Source organism: Neodiprion pinetum, chromosome 6, assembly GCF_021155775.2.
Source record: "Neodiprion pinetum isolate iyNeoPine1 chromosome 6, iyNeoPine1.2, whole genome shotgun sequence".
NCBI classification, from domain to species: domain Eukaryota; kingdom Metazoa; phylum Arthropoda; class Insecta; order Hymenoptera; family Diprionidae; genus Neodiprion; species Neodiprion pinetum.
The window spans coordinates 27,969,030-27,987,706 of record NC_060237.1 but is presented as its reverse complement, the minus strand read 5'-3'; the positions used below and the strand labels follow the sequence as shown (position 1 = coordinate 27,987,706).

Genomic DNA, 18,677 nt, shown 5'->3' with positions numbered 1-18,677 from the left:
ATGGGCTAAAGTACCGATTTGACGCACAGTCGCACATCGCGTTTGCGTATTAATTGCTGTCGACGAAAAATTCAATTTTTTACGACCGACTTGTACGACCAAGTTACACTAATGCTTCAGTTATTACCAAAAAGAAGCGTGCATTTTTTTTTATGCTTTCACAGTTTTTTGTCCGTTGAAATTTTCACCCCTCCGTCGATCGTTGTAGGTGTATGTATGTGTATGCGTATAGGCAGTTTTATTTCTGATGAGCAAGAGACCCTAATTAACCTAAGCGATATCAGGGCCAACGATCGTAGACTGAAACATTGCAAGGCCGAGTAATTCTACTGAAAAATTTACCTATCCTCATTTTTGCATACCTATAGTTATCGCCGAATCTCTGACCGATGAATAATAGACAAGACCTGTTTTCGAAAACCTGAACGTACCCTCATTTTCTTATTTCTTTTTCTGAGAAATATAGGCTATATGGGAAAATAATCACAGCCTTATCTAGCTTACGTTTTTCAACTTGCGTGTATAATCTGGTCAAAGTTCAGGTTACCTTCGACGAATTTCCGGTCGTGTTATAATCCGAAAAACGTAAAACACAGTTCCGAATAATCAGAGAGATGGACTTATCGCCCAGGGCCCATACATTTTTCTTTATTGTACGTACACTGTACACAAAATGTACTCACGTACATCCGTATGTGTACCTACACTCACGAATGACACCCCATTTACCGTCGTCACTGCAGTCGTATACCTACACGCTTTCAGTAACCGAGAACAAGGCAAGAAAAGCTAATTGCGTACGTCCGAATCTGATTCACGTATTACACGTTCGCTACTTGCAATCGAGAGTACGGCTCATTGATACAAGTGCTTGATACACGAGGCGAATGAACTGAATTTTCGGCTTCTCACAGCAGTCTCGAGTGTTCGTACGCGCAATCACTTGTCATTCGTCGATAATTAGAGTACATTTACAATTTACCGTTCCCATTATCCGAGAGGTAGCTTCCGGTCATGACACATCCTCACTTCAGGCCTGTGTTTCACGTAAGTCGTTCCGCAGGTGAGAAGCGGATTTATAATTAACGTTGTCCAAACGGTTGCCCCGCAAAAGCACAGAGCTTGAGGCAAATGCGTGAGTGTACAATTAACGTTTATGTTGACCCACACCAGATAACGTCATTGTTTGCGAAACGTGTTCAATCGCGGTAAATACAAGGTTGTCAAGTTGATATTGAATCTCGATAATTCTCGCTCTTTCCTTATCTCTGTATTATTATCGAATCATTCAAACGTATGTCGAGCCATTCTTACCGTCACAAGTTCTCGCGAATGAACTTTGCCATCAACTCATCGTGCGACGGTATACACATATAATAGGTACACAGTACGTGTAACTTGTCATTTATTTACGATTACCTTCCTCTCTTCAAGTTTAATACAAGGCTCAAGTGTGGGCGAAGAACCTGCACAGCCGGAAGATTACTTCCATCGTTTTACAGATACATAATAACATCGAGTTTCCTGGCAAACTTTTCAAAGACTAGGAAGAAACGAACTCGTGGGAGTAACTCTGCAAGCAATTAAACCCGTCTTATTGCAATTTCGGACCAGTCCTTTGATCATTTTCTACAGCAGCGGAGAGTGAGCGACAGAGTTATATAAGAATTTTCAAAATGATAAAACTCTCTTTCTTCGTTTTGTTCTTCAAACATCCGTAATATCATAACATCCGTTTCGAAGACGACACGCGAAATTGAATCGAGACTGCTTTCACCGGATGCGTCATTGGGAGAATTATTCCACCACGCGGTCCTAGAATTAAAGACTTCTACTCAGGTTTCCGCGTGACTCACGATACTTTTTACCAAGAATTACTCGATTTCAAGGTCGGCGTAGGAAGCCCCTTCGAATAATTATTCGAAATATGTATCTCGACTATGTGTTACTCCGAGTTCCGGAACCGTCTCCAAAGAATGCGAGAGAGCGATAACACAAAGCTGCCGTTGCAAGCAACGTCTTCGCCGTTAAAAGCTTCAGGATGGCCTATCACGGATGCAACGAACACGATTCACTACGCGTGCACGAAGCAGAGGCAATTCACGTCACAGTTCAATCCGCCACACGTGCGTACAGAGTACAGCAGAACAAAAAGCAAACAATTTCACAATTAAAATTCTTATCATCGCCTTTCGGAATCCTCTCCCAAGGTCGGGGGCCGATAGTCCGACGTTACTCGAACACGGAAAAGTTAACCTAATTTAACCTAATTAACTACCCACTGCCGCCGCTGTTCAACGACGACATAATAATTTCCACGCTCCAAAGAAAAACGCACTCGGCTTCGCGCGAACGCGAAAATTGCGGAAGGAAGGGGGCCCGACGCCGGCTATTTCCGCCCCTGGGAAACTCAACAAGTAGTTGTCGCGCGGTGTGCCGTGTTGGCGGGCGGCAAGGGAGGGGGGGGGTGAGGAGTGAGGTCGAGAGACGCGGTGTCCGTGGAGCGAGGAAGTGGCGGTAGAGGAGCAGGCGAGTCAGTCAGTCAGTCAGTTGGGCTTGCGACTCGAGTCTTGGCGATAGGGCGAGCGGGAGGCGATTTAACGAAGCTCGGATTGATCGGCGTCATAAAGTGCTTGTGTGAATAATCTCCTCGTGTCCAGGATGGGAGCCGGCGGCCGTACGGCATCGTCGTAATCGGCGGCGACTTGAATTTGATCGACGTTGTACAAAGGTGAAATATAAAGGCGAGGAATAGTGCGAGGAGGGTTACAGGGATTCGGGAAGAGAATACCTGGAGTAGTGAATCGTGTGCGGTGAGACGATGCTTACGCGGTGCGTGACTACTGTGCGACGGGACTGCTACGACGGCGGCGAAATGCGAGAGGCGACAAGGCCCAGGAGGACACCGGCCTACGATGGGACGGCTGTTGCCCGACGGGCGAGGCCCCTCGTGCTCGTATTGTTAGTGTTACTCCTGCGCGGAACGCTAGGTGAGTGAACCGTACACTCGGGGTCCTTCTCCGTGTGTACGCGTGTGTGCGTGTGCGTGTGTGTGTGTTGCGTCGGAGCGTCGAGGCGTGTGGATCTGGGCCTAAGGCCCACGGCTTTGTGCCGAGAGACGGCGTCGTCGTCGTCGTTCGCCTCGAGGAATTCAGTGGAATTGATTTATTTCAATCGTTGATTAGAACGACGACGACGTTGCGACCGCTTGTTTTTAACGTGGGAAACATGTTGATGCGAGAAGCCGAGTCGTTGAAACCGCTTTGACGAAGCAACGGCGACGGTGGGGAGATGGACGAGGGCCGGCTTTTGAACGCCGTGAAAAAGTGTTAGGGAATAAAGAGAATAGAGGAATACACGCGGTAACTCTGTGGTGATAACAATTATCGTTACGAACGTTACAGGAGTTAATGGGAATTTGAATTCTTGTCGTAAGAACGTCGCGAGGGACCGCAGCGCGTTCTTCTTATTCTTTTTCTTCGTTGCAACAAAGGTGCGAGCAGGTACCCCACCCACCGACGCGGCGTACTTCGCGTCGTTCCTTTTTCAAATCTTGGGAACAGTTAACGGTTGCGATAGTCGTCGTATCTCACCGCGATACGAGCGGTTCGATTTGCCGAGATGTTACGCTAACGACAAAACACGTTCGAAAAGTGGTTACAGCGTCGAAAGCTGGTGGATTAATTAATTAGCATAACGACTCGAACCACGGCAGAGAAGGGGGGGGGGGGGGAGGGCTTAGGCCCGACGGTGTTCGAAACATCCTCCTTTCTTCGCGTTGCGAATGAATCCGGGAGTAATTAGCTCGGCATTTTCTCACGTCGGGCGTTCGTATCCAAGTAACCGTTTATTTTCGTTAGTCATATTTTCTCGCCTTCGAAACGACGATTCCAGCCCGAGATGATATTTTCAATTTTCGGGGCACGCTCGCCGCTCCTCTGGAAATAAATCGAGACAATAAGGTAAACCCCGAGAGACCCGGAGCTGGGACAAAGAAGAGAGTTGAGGTCGCCGTCCGACCGTTGTAGGTGCGCTATATCTCGGCTCAGGGCCGGATCGGGGCCCGTTCTTCGCTCGTTCGGGTCCCGAGTTGTGAAACCAGCCGCGTCACCCGCGCCGTTCGTTTCACCTTTTTAAACTCGGATTTATCTTTTTCTCGGGAACCAACGGTTCACCGTGACTAATCCGACGGACGTCGACCATTTTTACTCCGCCGTGCGTGTAATGCAGAGTATCCACGGTCTGGCACGCCGCATCACGAATGTGCGTTGGGCCTTTCACGTGACCAAGGAACAATCGTGTCTCTCGTAATATTCCACCACCACTTTCCATAACCTTTCTCGCGGCGAGAGATGGAAATAATAAACCGATACCTTTGGTCTGTCTCTCTTACGGAATGTTTGCTTACGGAATTAGACTCTCCTTGTTCGTTACGGTTACAGGCATAGGTATACGAACGTCGTGTCTGCCGCATGCGCTTACATACTTATTTAAGGTTAATGCTGTAAACGGGGCCCCAATGCGAGAGAAAGAGACAGAAAGAGAATATACCCACTCTTTATACTCGGGAGAGAACAGCTGCGTGGTTTTTCCGTGCAGCCCTTAATTCTCTGATTCGTTGGCATTCCGAAGTACATTGTTTATCGTCCCGTGTATTATTATTCTTTGGGCTGATGCATCGCTAACGGCGCTCTCCAAGTCGGCCAATTGACGCAATCATCGTTGAGTCAAACGGTGGTAGAGAGAGAGAATGAGAGAATCAGAATCAAGAAACGGGCACAGAGGAATCACAACTCAGTGTCGGGCTTCACGAATTACATTAACGGATTACGCATACTTAACAGAGCGTACAATCATCGTCGTTTTGATTAATTTATTCCAGGGCGACGGCGATGATGTATCGAGTAATCCGTTCAAGGTCCCGGAAATTCGTTTTACTCGGAATCGATTCAAATCTACTATTATCGTTATCGCATTGCATTTATCCGTTTCTCCTCTGATCGCGCGATAAGCGATACATATATACACGTTGTAATACAATATACATAACGCCGCGTGGAATGGTCAACGATTTTTGTGGCTATCTACCATCTTTATACAATAGTTAGTTTCACGAATATGTATCCTCAGAATTGATCATTATGGATCACGCGTTTTAATCTCAGAGAAACAGCGATAGGTTTACATTTTTCTAAGGTGTTTGGACAGTCTTTTCTTTATTTACAATTAGTCTGTATTGTGTGCATGCAGCGGGTACTGTAAACACTGATAAATTTCCGGACAATCGTTACGATGTTTCTTGGTCTGTGGTCAGTGCAACGAATCTTGTCGTCCGCAGGTTTCGCAACGAAGTGCAACGTGTGCAGTAACGCGACGATTCCTCTCTTCCATGGCACACGAGGAGGCGATATTTTAACCACCCTTTAAATTATTAACAACAGCCAACATCGAAGACGAGAGGCTGATAACTCGGAGTGGCAAATTTTCCTTCTCGGCGTGCCAGTAGTCGGCTTCTAACGATAAAACTAGCTTAGAGCGAAGTTTAAATCAGGTTTTCAACGTACATTTTCAGCAGGTAGTCGCTCTTCGCGTTACTGTTAAGCCGGCCGTTCGAGTCGTTCGAGGTATACGTACCACAACACTCCGTACCACCGCCATCCGTCCACCATTCCTACAGTCCGCTCAGCGAGAGCGCCGTTCCGTTTCTCAGTTTTGTTCTCCTCTCTTTTTCTCCTCCTCCTTCTCCGACATTCTTTTTTATTCTCTTTTCCTACTCTCTCTTTCTACTAGCAGCTTGGCTCGCCTTGCTTTGCTTTGCTTTGCTCTATTCGAGTGTTTGGATCTCTCGAGAGAACCACGAGTGGCGGAGAGGGACCGCTCGACCGGGCCTTGGTCCTTACACTCCTCTTAAATAAAAGACCCGGTCAAATTTCCTGCCCACCCCTACACACCGCCATCCATCCATACATCCGACTATGCCTACCTACCATAAACGCGTCTTTGTCGTACCTATGCACGACAATACCGCTAATCGTAAGAATTTCAGGGCCATGCCCAGCAAACCTCGCGAGTACGCTTCGTCGTTATAATCGTTTCTTTGTTTATTACCTTACAACTCCGTTCGATTCGACGATGGTCAAATAGGAAAACTGGCAACGGTTTTTTCACCGATACGCGTTGCGGAGAATACGAAATCGACATTCGCTGCGGTGTGCATTCGATTTGAAAGAATGCATCGGACGGAAGTCGACGTACAAAATGTGTTGTTGCGCGATCCTGCAGACAGCCAGCCAGCCCTGGTTTGTCCCTGCATGAATTTTCGCTGCAGCTGCTGTTGAAAGAGGACAGCATAGAATGTAGTAAATTCTACTACGGTACTCACGAGTCTGTACGTTTTTCACGTGAAACGAGTGGCACTACGTAGATCCGGGGCTCATTACGAATCCTACGAATGCTTTAACGCAGGTGGCCATTTTCCTTCCTCACACTCCGCCTCCCTCCAACCCGCGTACTATTTTTTCCCAAGCTTCGCAACAATCGCTCGTAGCAACGTTTTACTTCTACTTCTACTTCTACTTCTTCTTCCTCTTGGGTGCGATTCGGAAGCGTAGCGTCGAAGTTGTTGGTTGGCTCGTCTCCGTTCTCTTGGTGGCCTTTGGTCTATAATCCTCAGAGTTCTCGTGCAGGATATTTTGCGGTGTGTACAGTCTAGTACGAGGTAGAAGAGACCGTTTGCAGCGCACAGAGTGCGGTGGGAAGATTTTCCCTTATCGCTTTCTGGCGTGGCGAAGTGTCGTTTGCTTCATCATTATATCCCATTCAGAATTACTCGACCGCACGACTCTCACGTAGGTATGAAAACCTAGTTACGCACACAGCTGGCTGCTCGTTTAGGTATTTGCGTGCATCAACCTATACGGTGCACACGCACCTGTGTCTATATATGTATACGTATGTAATATGTGTTCATCCACATGTGCGTATCTTCGTTCGTTATCTTGCGTTATCACGTGGCCAGGTTTCTTGTTCGTTGACGAGGGTGATACACACACACGAACACTTACAACTGTTGCAAAATTTTATTCGCCTGTATATTATTTTGCGGCAATAAACGCAAGCCGTTGCCATAATATCCGATAATGCATCCATTGTGTACGGCATCCACAGAACTTCTTTGAAAGTAGGAGGATAAGCCTGGGGAAAAGTGGTACTTGAGACGACACATTTATAATGTTAGATGAATGTGTATTTGTAAGGTTCTTAGAAATTTTTATTTCTTTAAGCCAGAAATTATACCTACAGAAGAAATGAAATGATTTGTTGCAGCTTAGTATTAAATATATACCTGTATGTTATTGTGCAGGTTTGTTATCTATAAATAAAAATTGTACTCTACTCTGTAACGGTAAATCACGTAGAAGCAGCAGCGGCAACGATCAATTCAGGGAATCGGTTTCACACGCTGCGAGAGTGTAGAATTGCGGGTTGGGGAAAGTACGGAGATTCGTTCCGCAGTATCGATGTACAGCAATTGTTCTGGGAAATGTGAATTTTTCTTTTTAACGTTATGTTTTTAAGTGCATCGTATCGAGGTAATACTAATATTAGAATTAAACAAAAATCAGTAAAAAAAACTCTGCATCTTGAGTAGAATGGATCTGTTGTCCTTCTTACGATTAGCACGTAATTGGTTGATCCTTTGTACGATATTCATGTAGTTGCAAATGATGCAACGAGGTCGATCCACGGTTTGCAGTTTCAATTATTCTCCGTGCAGTATCTGTCTGTGATAAACTCTTCAAAGAAACTGAAACAACTGCATTACTCATGAGCCTTGAATAATACCGAGGACAAGGCAACCTTGCTTTTGGTGCTCGGGTCGCTTTCCGTGCAGAGAAAAGGGGAAAGAAAGCGAAAGAGACCGAAGCGTTTATTGGATGTTCCGGGATTAGCATCCCTTAAGAACGACGGAAAGAGAGAGAGAGGGACTGGGACAGGACCTCTGGCATTGTGTCAAAGGGAAGAATTTTGTGGAGATTACGCGGAGGTAGGAAGGCTGACTCGGTTAGCCTCGCCTCGGTTTCCTCGCACGTCTATTGGTCGCATATTTTGCGCAGGGGCTAGAAGAAGAAGTAGGAGCGGTTGTGCGGGACGTTGCGAATGCGGGTCTCCACGACTTCCGCAACCACCGTTGGCTCGTTGGTGTTGGTGGTGGTGGTGCTCTCGGCAACATCGCCGACGACGATAGGACCGAGTAGAATATGTCAGCTTATTCCAATCACACACCGTTTTGGAATTGTGTTGGCTCGAACACGCGGAAACGATGTCGGGTATAACCTTACACACCGTGTTACGCCGATAGGGAATTACTAGCCCGGCGATACCTTACCACCTAACTCCATCAAGCTTGAGGAAACCGTGTGTGAACCTACGAGGTATAGGTGTAGGTATATCACGCTATATGTATACGTATGTACGTAGAGACCGTATGTAATGTGTGTGGTATGTGGACGTATATACTACACAGAATTATATGTTGAGGTACATATTTGTTGATCAACAACCATGGGACGGGATCTGATCGAACAACATTCGAGACGGAATTAGCAGCTAAGCTATACGTATATGTGAGAGATACGGAAAAATAATTTTTTATCAAATTTTCACGTAGATCCTCATGAATATTTTTGATGATTTTTGATAAAATGGCACACAACACGCCGCATATTTTTGTTATTTATTATTACAATACAAAACGTGTGGTTTGAATGATGAGAAAACAAAAAAAAAAATTAAATAACCGAGAAAATAAATGTACGAAAGTAGATGTGACTTGATGTACATTGAAAAATAGATAAAAAAAAAGTCAACGCACATACGGACGATGTAGGTACATTTTCTTCCTTCCGGCAACTGGATCGTTTCTCAGTTTCGTCGTCGTTTTATCTCGTCACAACGACGACGCCACCGTCTTAAACACACGTGCACGCATACGCATAAGTGGCTGCAGTCAGCTAGAGTGCACAGGATATCGGACCCCGTATACTTCTTGACGTTATTTTTGTACAGCCGCAGCGTGTATATACAAGGTGATTCTTTTTCCTCGGACCCTGACACACGCGTGCCTACGTATACTTTACACGTTACGCGCGGTGTGGTGGTAATTTATTGGTAGCTAGTGCAGCCTGCAGGGCTGGTATGGTACTCTGCTAATGGACGATGATGCTGCTTTTTCGTTTTTTTATACAAAGTTATCAGTGTGTGCAGGCCACCCGGTACGTACGTAACAAGCCTTCGCATACGCTCACGTTTCACAACGTGATGCGACGGACCAGAGTTAGCTTCATCCTCATTCTCATTCTCATCGTGTGTACGTATGTAGGTGTAAGGTACATACCTTCCGTCCGCCTAACCCTGACCGTGTTTTTCAGTCCCGCATCTCGTCTCAGAGACGCCCGATTCGTTTGTCTCACAACTCTCGATGACTTTTCTTTTAATAATCTTTTTTTTTTTTGATTTTTATTTTTTTTTTTACAACAGTAAAATTTATATAACAATTTCAAATTTTTTACACATAAATAAATAAATTTTAATACGAAGAGAATGTTATTTTAAAAAAACAGTCATCGAGATGTGAAACTGTAGGAAGAATGTGAAGGTGAAAGAGACGAAGTATAAGAAATCGTTTCACGACGTGCAGACTGATAATACGATGTTTGTCTCGATGTTTGTACATTGCGGAGGGGAATAAGAAGAAGTAAAAGAAAAAGTAATTACCGCGCGATTATATTAATGCCGTGGCAGAAGTAGAGGGTTCTCGCTTCCGTCGATAAACTCTCCGTAGGAAAATACATATCGCTCGGTTCTAATTACATATTGTATGGTGCACTTCTCTGATCCACTATCGTATGTGTACAATACTTTAGATACCGTTCTGTAACTTATTGCATGGCGGTTGTGTGATCATTTCGAAGAAATATATCGTACGCATTATTCGATACAGAAGTTTATGCTGTGCATATTTTCCAGCAGTTGATGTATAAAGTATTAGTTGACGGTATTGTACCGATTACTTTATTTCGTTTGTCATTCCGTGAACATTCTCTTGATAGTTGAGATCATTGATTTGAAACGTTAGGTTTTTATCGCACTGACCACTGTGGTAAGTTCAATCTCCTGTATCACGCATTGAAATGTTCAAGGTATAATAATACGACCCTGTCGTTAACGAAAAGTCCTCACTAAATTTAATCTCGAGGATTATGCGTTATCAAAACCGGATGCAGCCCGAGTACGGTATCAAGTTTTTAAAACATGCGGATATACGTCGTTTTTTCGTGACGTAATATAAATATGTAACGTAATTCAGAGATCCCAAAATTATCGTTAAAAAAAGAAAGGAAAAAAAAAAAAAAATAAATAAAAACAGAAAAGGCAACACGACGTATCGTCACAAATTCACAAAGTTCAAGTTGGCTTTTCAAAATTACGAACATGTCATGTGATTTACTACCTGAATTTCAGACAATCCTAAGGTTGGGAAATATAACGATTATCGTTAGACATGCATCGTCGAAGTAACGTTGCGCTAACTTGGAACCTCAATGTAAATTGTTGCTGCTTGTGAATCCTGCGGCGTGCAACAAATTGTTGTACCCAACGGGGGTCGTAATAATATCCATTGACATTTGTTTCACGTATAGCTGTGTCGCATGTGTGTACACACCTTGGTATTCCATCTATATAGCCAGCAGCGTTGGCTAGCCGATTCGTGTAATTAGAGTGGGCGTGGCTGGTCACTCGGCTACGTGTGCTACCTACCACCACTACCATTAGCACTAGCCTAGACTAGACCTAGGCAAACCCATATAGCAAGCAAAGAGCTGACAAGGAGGGACCTGAGCTATAATCTACAAATGCATCTATATAATACCTTACGTACCTTGTGTACTCTCGAGCGTAGAGAGAGAGAGAGAGAGAGAGAGAGAGATCCAAGGTGAGGCATGTTGCACACGACTCGCAGCGATCGGTGGGTGGTAAATATATAAAAAGTTCAAAAAATTGAAGAGCCACAATATGGAATAATTAAAGAAACGAAGACTTATCTTATATAGAATTTAAAAGTGTTGAAAGTAGAAAAGCGTGGAGAAGGAAAGGAATAGAAAGGTCGGAGCGTAGAATGCAGAATTGTAGAATCGTCAGAATTCTCGATAATACGATTCTGTGTTTTGACCTTTCTATATTTAATATAATTCCGTAATTCAACTTTCCATATTCACAATGTTCTATATATACTTGGATTTTCCACATCTTTTATCTTTACGACTAACATTATCGCGTCAATGAAAATCCGATATTCCGATCGGTCCGTCGATCGAAAATTCTAATTTTTTAGCCCCACCCTTAACGATAAAGGGGACCGAGGCAAGACCGTCTTCTTTGCTCGTTTTATTACAAGGCTTCATTCAACCTATCTATCGTTGCATCGTCAATAGCGTCTCTCTCTCTCTCTCTCTTTTCACACACGCGCACGTATAACAGGTATTATACGTATATACGTACGATTCCTGATAACAGTATTACAGCATGCGTCATCGCAAGACTCACTAATCAGCCTCTCGATGCGCGAGTTCCCATATCCTCTCCGTCATCGCGTTGTGCAACGTGACGCAAAGCTTTATTTCTCGGTAAAACCTCACGAAAGACGGCGTTGCTGTTGCTGTTGCTGCTGCTGCTGCTGACGACGCTGACTCACAATCAGTCACTTCTCCGTAACGTACGCTAGAAAGAACGGAAGGGGGGATGGGGGGACGTTAACGCGTGGTGACGTCACGCATTCTTTTCTTACTACGAACACCGCCGTATGACCGACCGACCGGAAGAGTCGTTGTTTTTTCACTCGATAATCGATATTTAAGCATATAGGTATATTCATTTCGTTGGTCTTATATCGTATAATATAATTACATACACGTATATATGTATATTATATACCGTTTACCCGCAATTAAATCAATTATTATTTATATCTGTCGCACGTTAGTCGTTCAATCATTCATTCATTCGTTCATTCATTCGTTTGCGTATTTCAGTTTTAATACTCGTTCGTTTCTTGGGCAATACGGTTGAAAACATCGTATTATTTATATGCACATGTACGTTTTGCATTTCATAATGTTTGTGGTTATAAGCGGTTACATTCCGTGAAATATTTTATTATACGCGATGTTACTTGTTAACGGTTGGGGAAGTTGTTCGAGTTAATACCGTAAATGACTTATTATTACACAATTTAATGTTAAAATTGAGATAGCGCTGCCTGTCAACCGGTTACACGTGTGTATGCATCTATGTAACACTCGCGTGTAACGACTTATCAGCGGAAGAATTATTATACACTTCCCGTTACGATTGTATAATAATTTTAATTAGGTGTTGGTGTAAGAAAAAAAAAAAAGTGATGAGAACGTTATAGTCAGAAAATATTTTTAATTCAGACATAGTTTAAATAAAAATATTTATAACGCGCGTAACGAGGCACGGTTAATTTATCAAAACTCGCTGTGACAAACGATTTGGTAATGAAAATTTAAACTAGATACACTTAGTGTAATTGCAGCGTCTTGAAAAAGTTTCGCGCAGAAATGAAAAGTTATAAGTATTATACATAGTATAATTGGTTGAACTATAAAAAATTTTACACGATTGTAATTCAAATTTTCGTCATTCTTGAGATAATATTTTTCGTAAAAGTGAAAAAGAGCGGAGGTAACTCGTCACATCTACACGAGTTTTGTTTTTTTTTTTTTTTCACTGTTTTAAAAGAAAAATATATATATATATATTTGATTCTTGATCAACATTCATTCACGCGAGATACGGGTAAAAATCGACGAGAAACTGTATAACACCAGCCTTTCGTGTCAAACGGGTGTTAGTAAAGTAAGTGAGGGACGAATAAGTGGGAAAAAACAAGAAATAATGGAAAAAAAATAAAATAAACGAATGAAAACCGAAAACCCTCCGAATTATCGAAGAAAAATCAAACACCCCAATAATTTACTCGTACGGGTTTTTCCTTCCGCCTCGAAAAATCGAGGTAAACATCGTTGTATCGTATAATACGAGTAAGGTATATACGTATTATAGGTATAGCGAAAGGTGTAGGTTTCGATGAATCCCTCCCCCTTCCCCCGTCCCGAATTAAGCGCTAGTATACCTATACACACACGTTACATATGTACGCGTATTTGTACATTGTATGTATGTACAGCTGCGCGTTGCGGCGTCGTCGTATTTTGACATTCTTTATGTGGCGTTGCGCGAGGAGAGGGCGAGAAGCGAAGAAGAGAGAGAGAGAGAGAGAGAGAGAGAGGAAAAAAAGTAGAAAAATTCTCTTTAATTTTTTGTTTTTTTGTTTTTAATTTTTTCTTTTATTTTCTTTTATTTTATTTATTTTTTTCCACCACCAACCCCTCCTCCGTAAGCAGAATTTGAAAGGCCCGAGTAATTTTCTGCGGGGGGATATAATATCGCGCTAACGAGTCACCGAGCGGCAACTTGAACCAACCAACAACCAACGGTCACCTTTATGTTCGATGTAATGGTCGTCGGAGGGCAGTTTCCGAAACTCTCCTATATCGCTCCCCCGCATTCACGCGTGCGTGTGCGCGTTTGTGTCTTTCGGTGTACGAGACTTTTTACACGAATACACGTATGCATTAACACATGCGATACGTGTGTGGTTACATATGTATATTGTACAACATACCTTGTACTTGCTAGGTTAAGTGTATTAGGGAGAAATCGGAGTGTCGCGGAGGTACACGAACCCCTTGTATGCATGTGTGTGTGTGTGTGTGTGTAAGGGTGGCTAAGTTAACTACTAAGTCATTAACGTAAGTAGCCGACCGGCGGCCAGGCCGGGCAACAACTAGCCACTGTAAATTTTCGAGCTAACTTGATTAGCCTCTGGAGAGAATCACTCGGGGATTGAGAATATTGTATGGGATGTGCACCAAGGTGGCGTCAATTATAACTAGCTACACCATCATCCATTGATGACTGATTTACGATTAGTCGGCCGAAACTCGATCCGCGATCAATCTCTCTTCGCCGAGTGACAAACATCTCAATTCCGACCTGTATCAGGATCATTGTAAAAAACGTTTGCTCTACGTTGCGTGCATATATAACATCCATATGTACACCACAAAAAAGGAGGGGTGGGGGGGGGGTTAGACTTTATCGAAAGTTATTATTCATATTTATTTATTTTTTTTCTTCCAAGCTTCCAGACTTTAATTGACTCCTTTCTTCTTGTCTTTTTTTTTCTTATCGACGTAGGTACTTGATTGTTTCAAGATATGCGTTTTTCTTCTCTTCCCGTTTCGGTTTTTCTTGTCGGGTGGGTGGAATTCGAGTAATTCCTATTGTATGAGAATAATTATTCTTTTAATCTACTTTACGTGTATAATTGAGAAAGGGACCGAGGAAATACAAAATTCTCACGTTTTCAAAGATTCCCGGCTTTCTTTTTTCTTTCTATACAGTTTAACAAGCGCGGTACTAATTAATTCGCGATTATGTGCGTCGGTCTTATTGTAGCCTACGGTATAATCTGTATATATGTACGTATAATTCGTTAATTGCAGGCGTCAGTCGGAAGCGAACGAAGAAGCGAGTTCTCTTTCTTGTTTTTTTTTTTTAAATTTTATTTTTGGCTTTTCATTCTCCTTATTCGTCTTCGTCTTTTCATTCATTCCCTCCTCCACCCCCGTCTTGTATGTATATATATATATATATGTGTGTGTGTGTGTGTGTGTGTGTGTGTGTACAGCGGTAAGCTTATTTTAGAAGCCTTTTTATACCACACTTGACGCGCGGTTTTCTCTCGCTCTATGGCTTTCCTTTCCCCCTTTTTTTTTCCCTTACTCTACGTCGATGTGTAACCGGGCGCCTGTGCGTCGTTGAAAATTCTTATTTCGTTTAATTAGAGGATTAATTTCGGCCCTTGTACATGCGTAATATGCGTGTAATAATAATAATTTAATAATAATAACGGGTCAACGCATCGTCTCAGTTCCAATTTACACACGTACAGGATGTAAATTTTTTCTTCCCTCTTCGAGAGTTCTTTTTATCCCCTTCGTTATACGTAAACGCACCACCCACCGTGTAGACTTTTCTTCCTCCGTATCGTTAGAAATTATTCGAGGAGTACGTCCGTATAACAGATATACGTATGGTTAAAATTGGTTACCCGCGCTGCGAGAAGCGAGTGTTTAATTCCGGGTGCAGGAATGAAAATGGAAGAAGAAGAGTTGAGAAGAAAGAAAAAAAACGAAAAGGGAAAAAGAAACAAGAAATATCGAAACGAAGTTTAAATAAAGCAACAAAGATGTCAAGCTTAGGCAAACTATAAAAGTCGTCGACCTTATAGACAGCACGTACTTAAAGAACCTCTACTTCCCGAAGCTACAAACCCCCCATAACTTTATACTCCGCGGTGTGAGAGGTTACCTGCAAAACGACGATCATGCAGCTGTACAAACGTTTTCAAAGAAAACTTGTAGCTGCTTGTCGCTAGTTTCCTTGTAAGGATTAAGAAATGAAGGAAGGAAGGAAGGAAGGAATGAAAGCCAAGTAGAAACGACGTCCCCTTGCTGATAAGCCGAGTAAATTATCACTCGTTGGGGAGGAAAGGAAAGATGACGGGTGAGTGAGCGCAAGGAGTGGTGCAACTCACTCGTTTTCCAGCTGCTGCTTCATCTTCTTCTTCTTCTTCTTCTTCTTTGTCGTCTTCTTTTCTCGCCGTCTTTTAGCCTTCGCGGGAGGAGAATAGAGCGTAACGAGTCCTCGAGTTACTTACGTACGTTTTGCGTCCGTTACTTTATACGTGTGTATGTTTATGCATGGATATACTATACATATATATATATCCATTCGTGCACAATGCACGTGTCCCTATACATATATATATACTGCTTGTATGTATAACGAGAATAATTACGCCTACTCCGCGTACGTATTATATGTATATACAACATAACGTCGACCTCCTTCAGCAGCTCGCATATATTTTTTAGATGACATTCAATCGCGGAATGTGTCATGTTACATATGTATTATACATAACACACCTAATGCGGGGTTTCGGCTTCTTTTTTTTTCCACTTCATTCGAAAATTGTTTTTATTTTTTTTTTTTTTTTGCGAGTAGTAAAAATCAAACCTAAAAGTTTTTTCTCGTATCGGTGTCGTATGCCTTAATATATATATGTATAGAATAAATTGGAAAAAATTGGGCTGTCGTTAATAATTTTCACACCTCGAATATCTGGTAAATAATTATCCCGGGCATGCGCATCATCGAATTGCTTTAATCGGTTCGTATGACTAATCGAATCGATTGATTTTTAATAAATTTTTAAGTCTCGTCTGCACGTATAATAATTGATGAAGTAAAACTGGCACAACGTAGTTAACAACGATCCGCATTTCTGCAATCACAGATGTACATGCTTGAAATCGTTGTTAACGACGAATGAATCAGATTTATTATCGAAATTGTATAACCTATTCCCGAGTAATAAGTGCAGTGGTGAATAATTCAGCAGCTTAAAATCGTTTTTTTTTTTTTTTTTTTTTCTTGCATTCACATTATCACAGGTACAACATGATTAGTTCGCGCAGGGCTCTGCAGAGATTTATAGTCGTGAGGTACTATTGAAACACAGAAACTGATAACGGCGGGTGATAATCTATGAGAATTAACGGTTGGACTCAACGTTCACGAGTGGTGCTGCAGATATTGCGAGTGCGGTAAATATGAAACGCCATTAACGCCACAGTCTTTACAAATATATGCATTTGAAGAGCATTCTTATACTTTTGAATCACCTAACTTGTCAATGTTTAAAATATTACGGGGAGAAAAATGTTCAGCTTGTTGATTGCGGGTGGTAATACATACGTATACCTGGATGCGATCCGTGTATATTTTTAGACGTTGCTCATTCTTTGAATATACGTGCACGTACAATATAAGAAGAAGAACTTCTTACGAGATATAAACTCAGACGTGCCTCGATGTGTGTGTGTGTGTGTGTTCGCGTGAGTGTAACGCCTGTTAAAAAGCGTATAAAGGTGTATTCAGCCTTCGCTGACAACGAGTGTCATTTCAAACAAAGATCGAAGGTATGCGGCGGGGATGTGTATCGCGGTGAAAAAAGTGGATGTGCAACAACGTGTACGTGTACGCATTTTGGGTTACATGTGTTATCTGACACGATGCGAGTATCGGATATCGATCGATAACAGAAACGCTGCAGCTGCTGTTAAACGTACTTTAAATATGGTATTTCATCCGCGTGTGATAACCGACACAGGCACTTACGATTACATATAACGAATTACATGCGTAAAATTGCTGTCGTAGATTTGTTTGTTCGATTTTAGCAAATACGCGAGTCAATCTCATTTGTACAGATTGTCAATAATTAGCAGATTTTTGTCATTATTATACGCAGGAGACGAATAATTCAGAAATTGAATGCAAATGAAAGATTAAATTAGGTCAGAAATAATCTCGGAACGAAATGAAAATGTGGTATAAAGAAGAAACAAACGAGAGAGAGAAAAAAAGATTAAATTTAAAATCATTTATTATACACGCAGCGAAATTACTCGATCTGCAATTATATTTTATCTGCTATTCCTTTACGATGTGTATACACCTTTACGTACAACGACGACGGAATCTTTCTGATAAAAATTTTCAATTTCATTGAATTCTGTCCTAAATGATCATTCCGGGACAGCATTAAATACTTATTATATTTCTTCTTTTCTGGCGACATTTTTTACATACATACCCGTGTGCGGATTTGTAACAACCGATAAGATTGATGAAAATTTATTCTACAACAGATACATTGCCTTATTATCTACCAGGCTGAAGTTTGTAACGTTACTGTAACGATGCATCTGTGTAGAAATTGGTTATTTCGCAACATCGGAGGATTACATTAAATTTGGGAAACCGTTAACAGAGCCTGAACAAAATCAGATTTCGTAAATTCAACTTCTCGAGTTATTCCAACAGTGGAAAATAATAATTTTTGCTTCAACGTTTCGGTACGTTAACCTCAGGTACCAACAACTTCAACCTCGTAATTATTTCACTCGCGGCAAAGTAACGCGATGATGGCGAAAATCGAGGGATTCCACAAAGTTTGTCCCCAGGTACAATTACGACATTTGCGGTTATTCTGGAATCGATTCCTTCGTCCTACGAGGTACGCATTCTTCGATAGGCTAAAATCGGCGAAAGGTAAGGGCGAGGAATTCTTGCCCAGCGGATACTGGAACAGGCAATCCCTAATGGGCCGCCTATTATACAGGGTGTATAATCGAGCAGCTGGTGCCTCAGCAGCGGGGTTCGAATAGTTTGGTATTAGCGAAGTTTAAGTCGGTTCTTCGCCCACGCCAGGCCGCAGAGAATCTGCAAACCCCGAAACCCGGTTTCAGGTCGGTTTCCGTTCGGTCGGCTCGACTCACCTACGATATATAACGGCAGTAGAGGTATATCGCATAGTTTTCCCATCCCCGATAGCGGCGGCGGCTGCCTTTGTCCGCCCGTCTCTTTGTCAGGCTCGGCCGGAAGGAAGGCCTTCT

General features: G+C 42.5%; 1 protein-coding gene across 2 annotated transcripts in view; it reads left to right on the top strand.

Annotated features, from left to right (window-relative positions):
* Positions 1-2,547: 2,547 nt before the first annotated feature.
* Positions 2,548-18,677, top strand: part of shg (E-cadherin shotgun) — a 51,149-nt gene continuing 35,019 nt past the window's right edge. For both annotated transcript variants that reach the window (XM_046632964.2, XM_046632963.2), the window contains exon 1: positions 2,548-2,990. In XM_046632964.2, the coding sequence (XP_046488920.1) occupies positions 2,822-2,990 (169 nt within the window). In that variant the 5' untranslated portion in view covers positions 2,548-2,821. The remainder of the gene's footprint in view (positions 2,991-18,677) is intronic.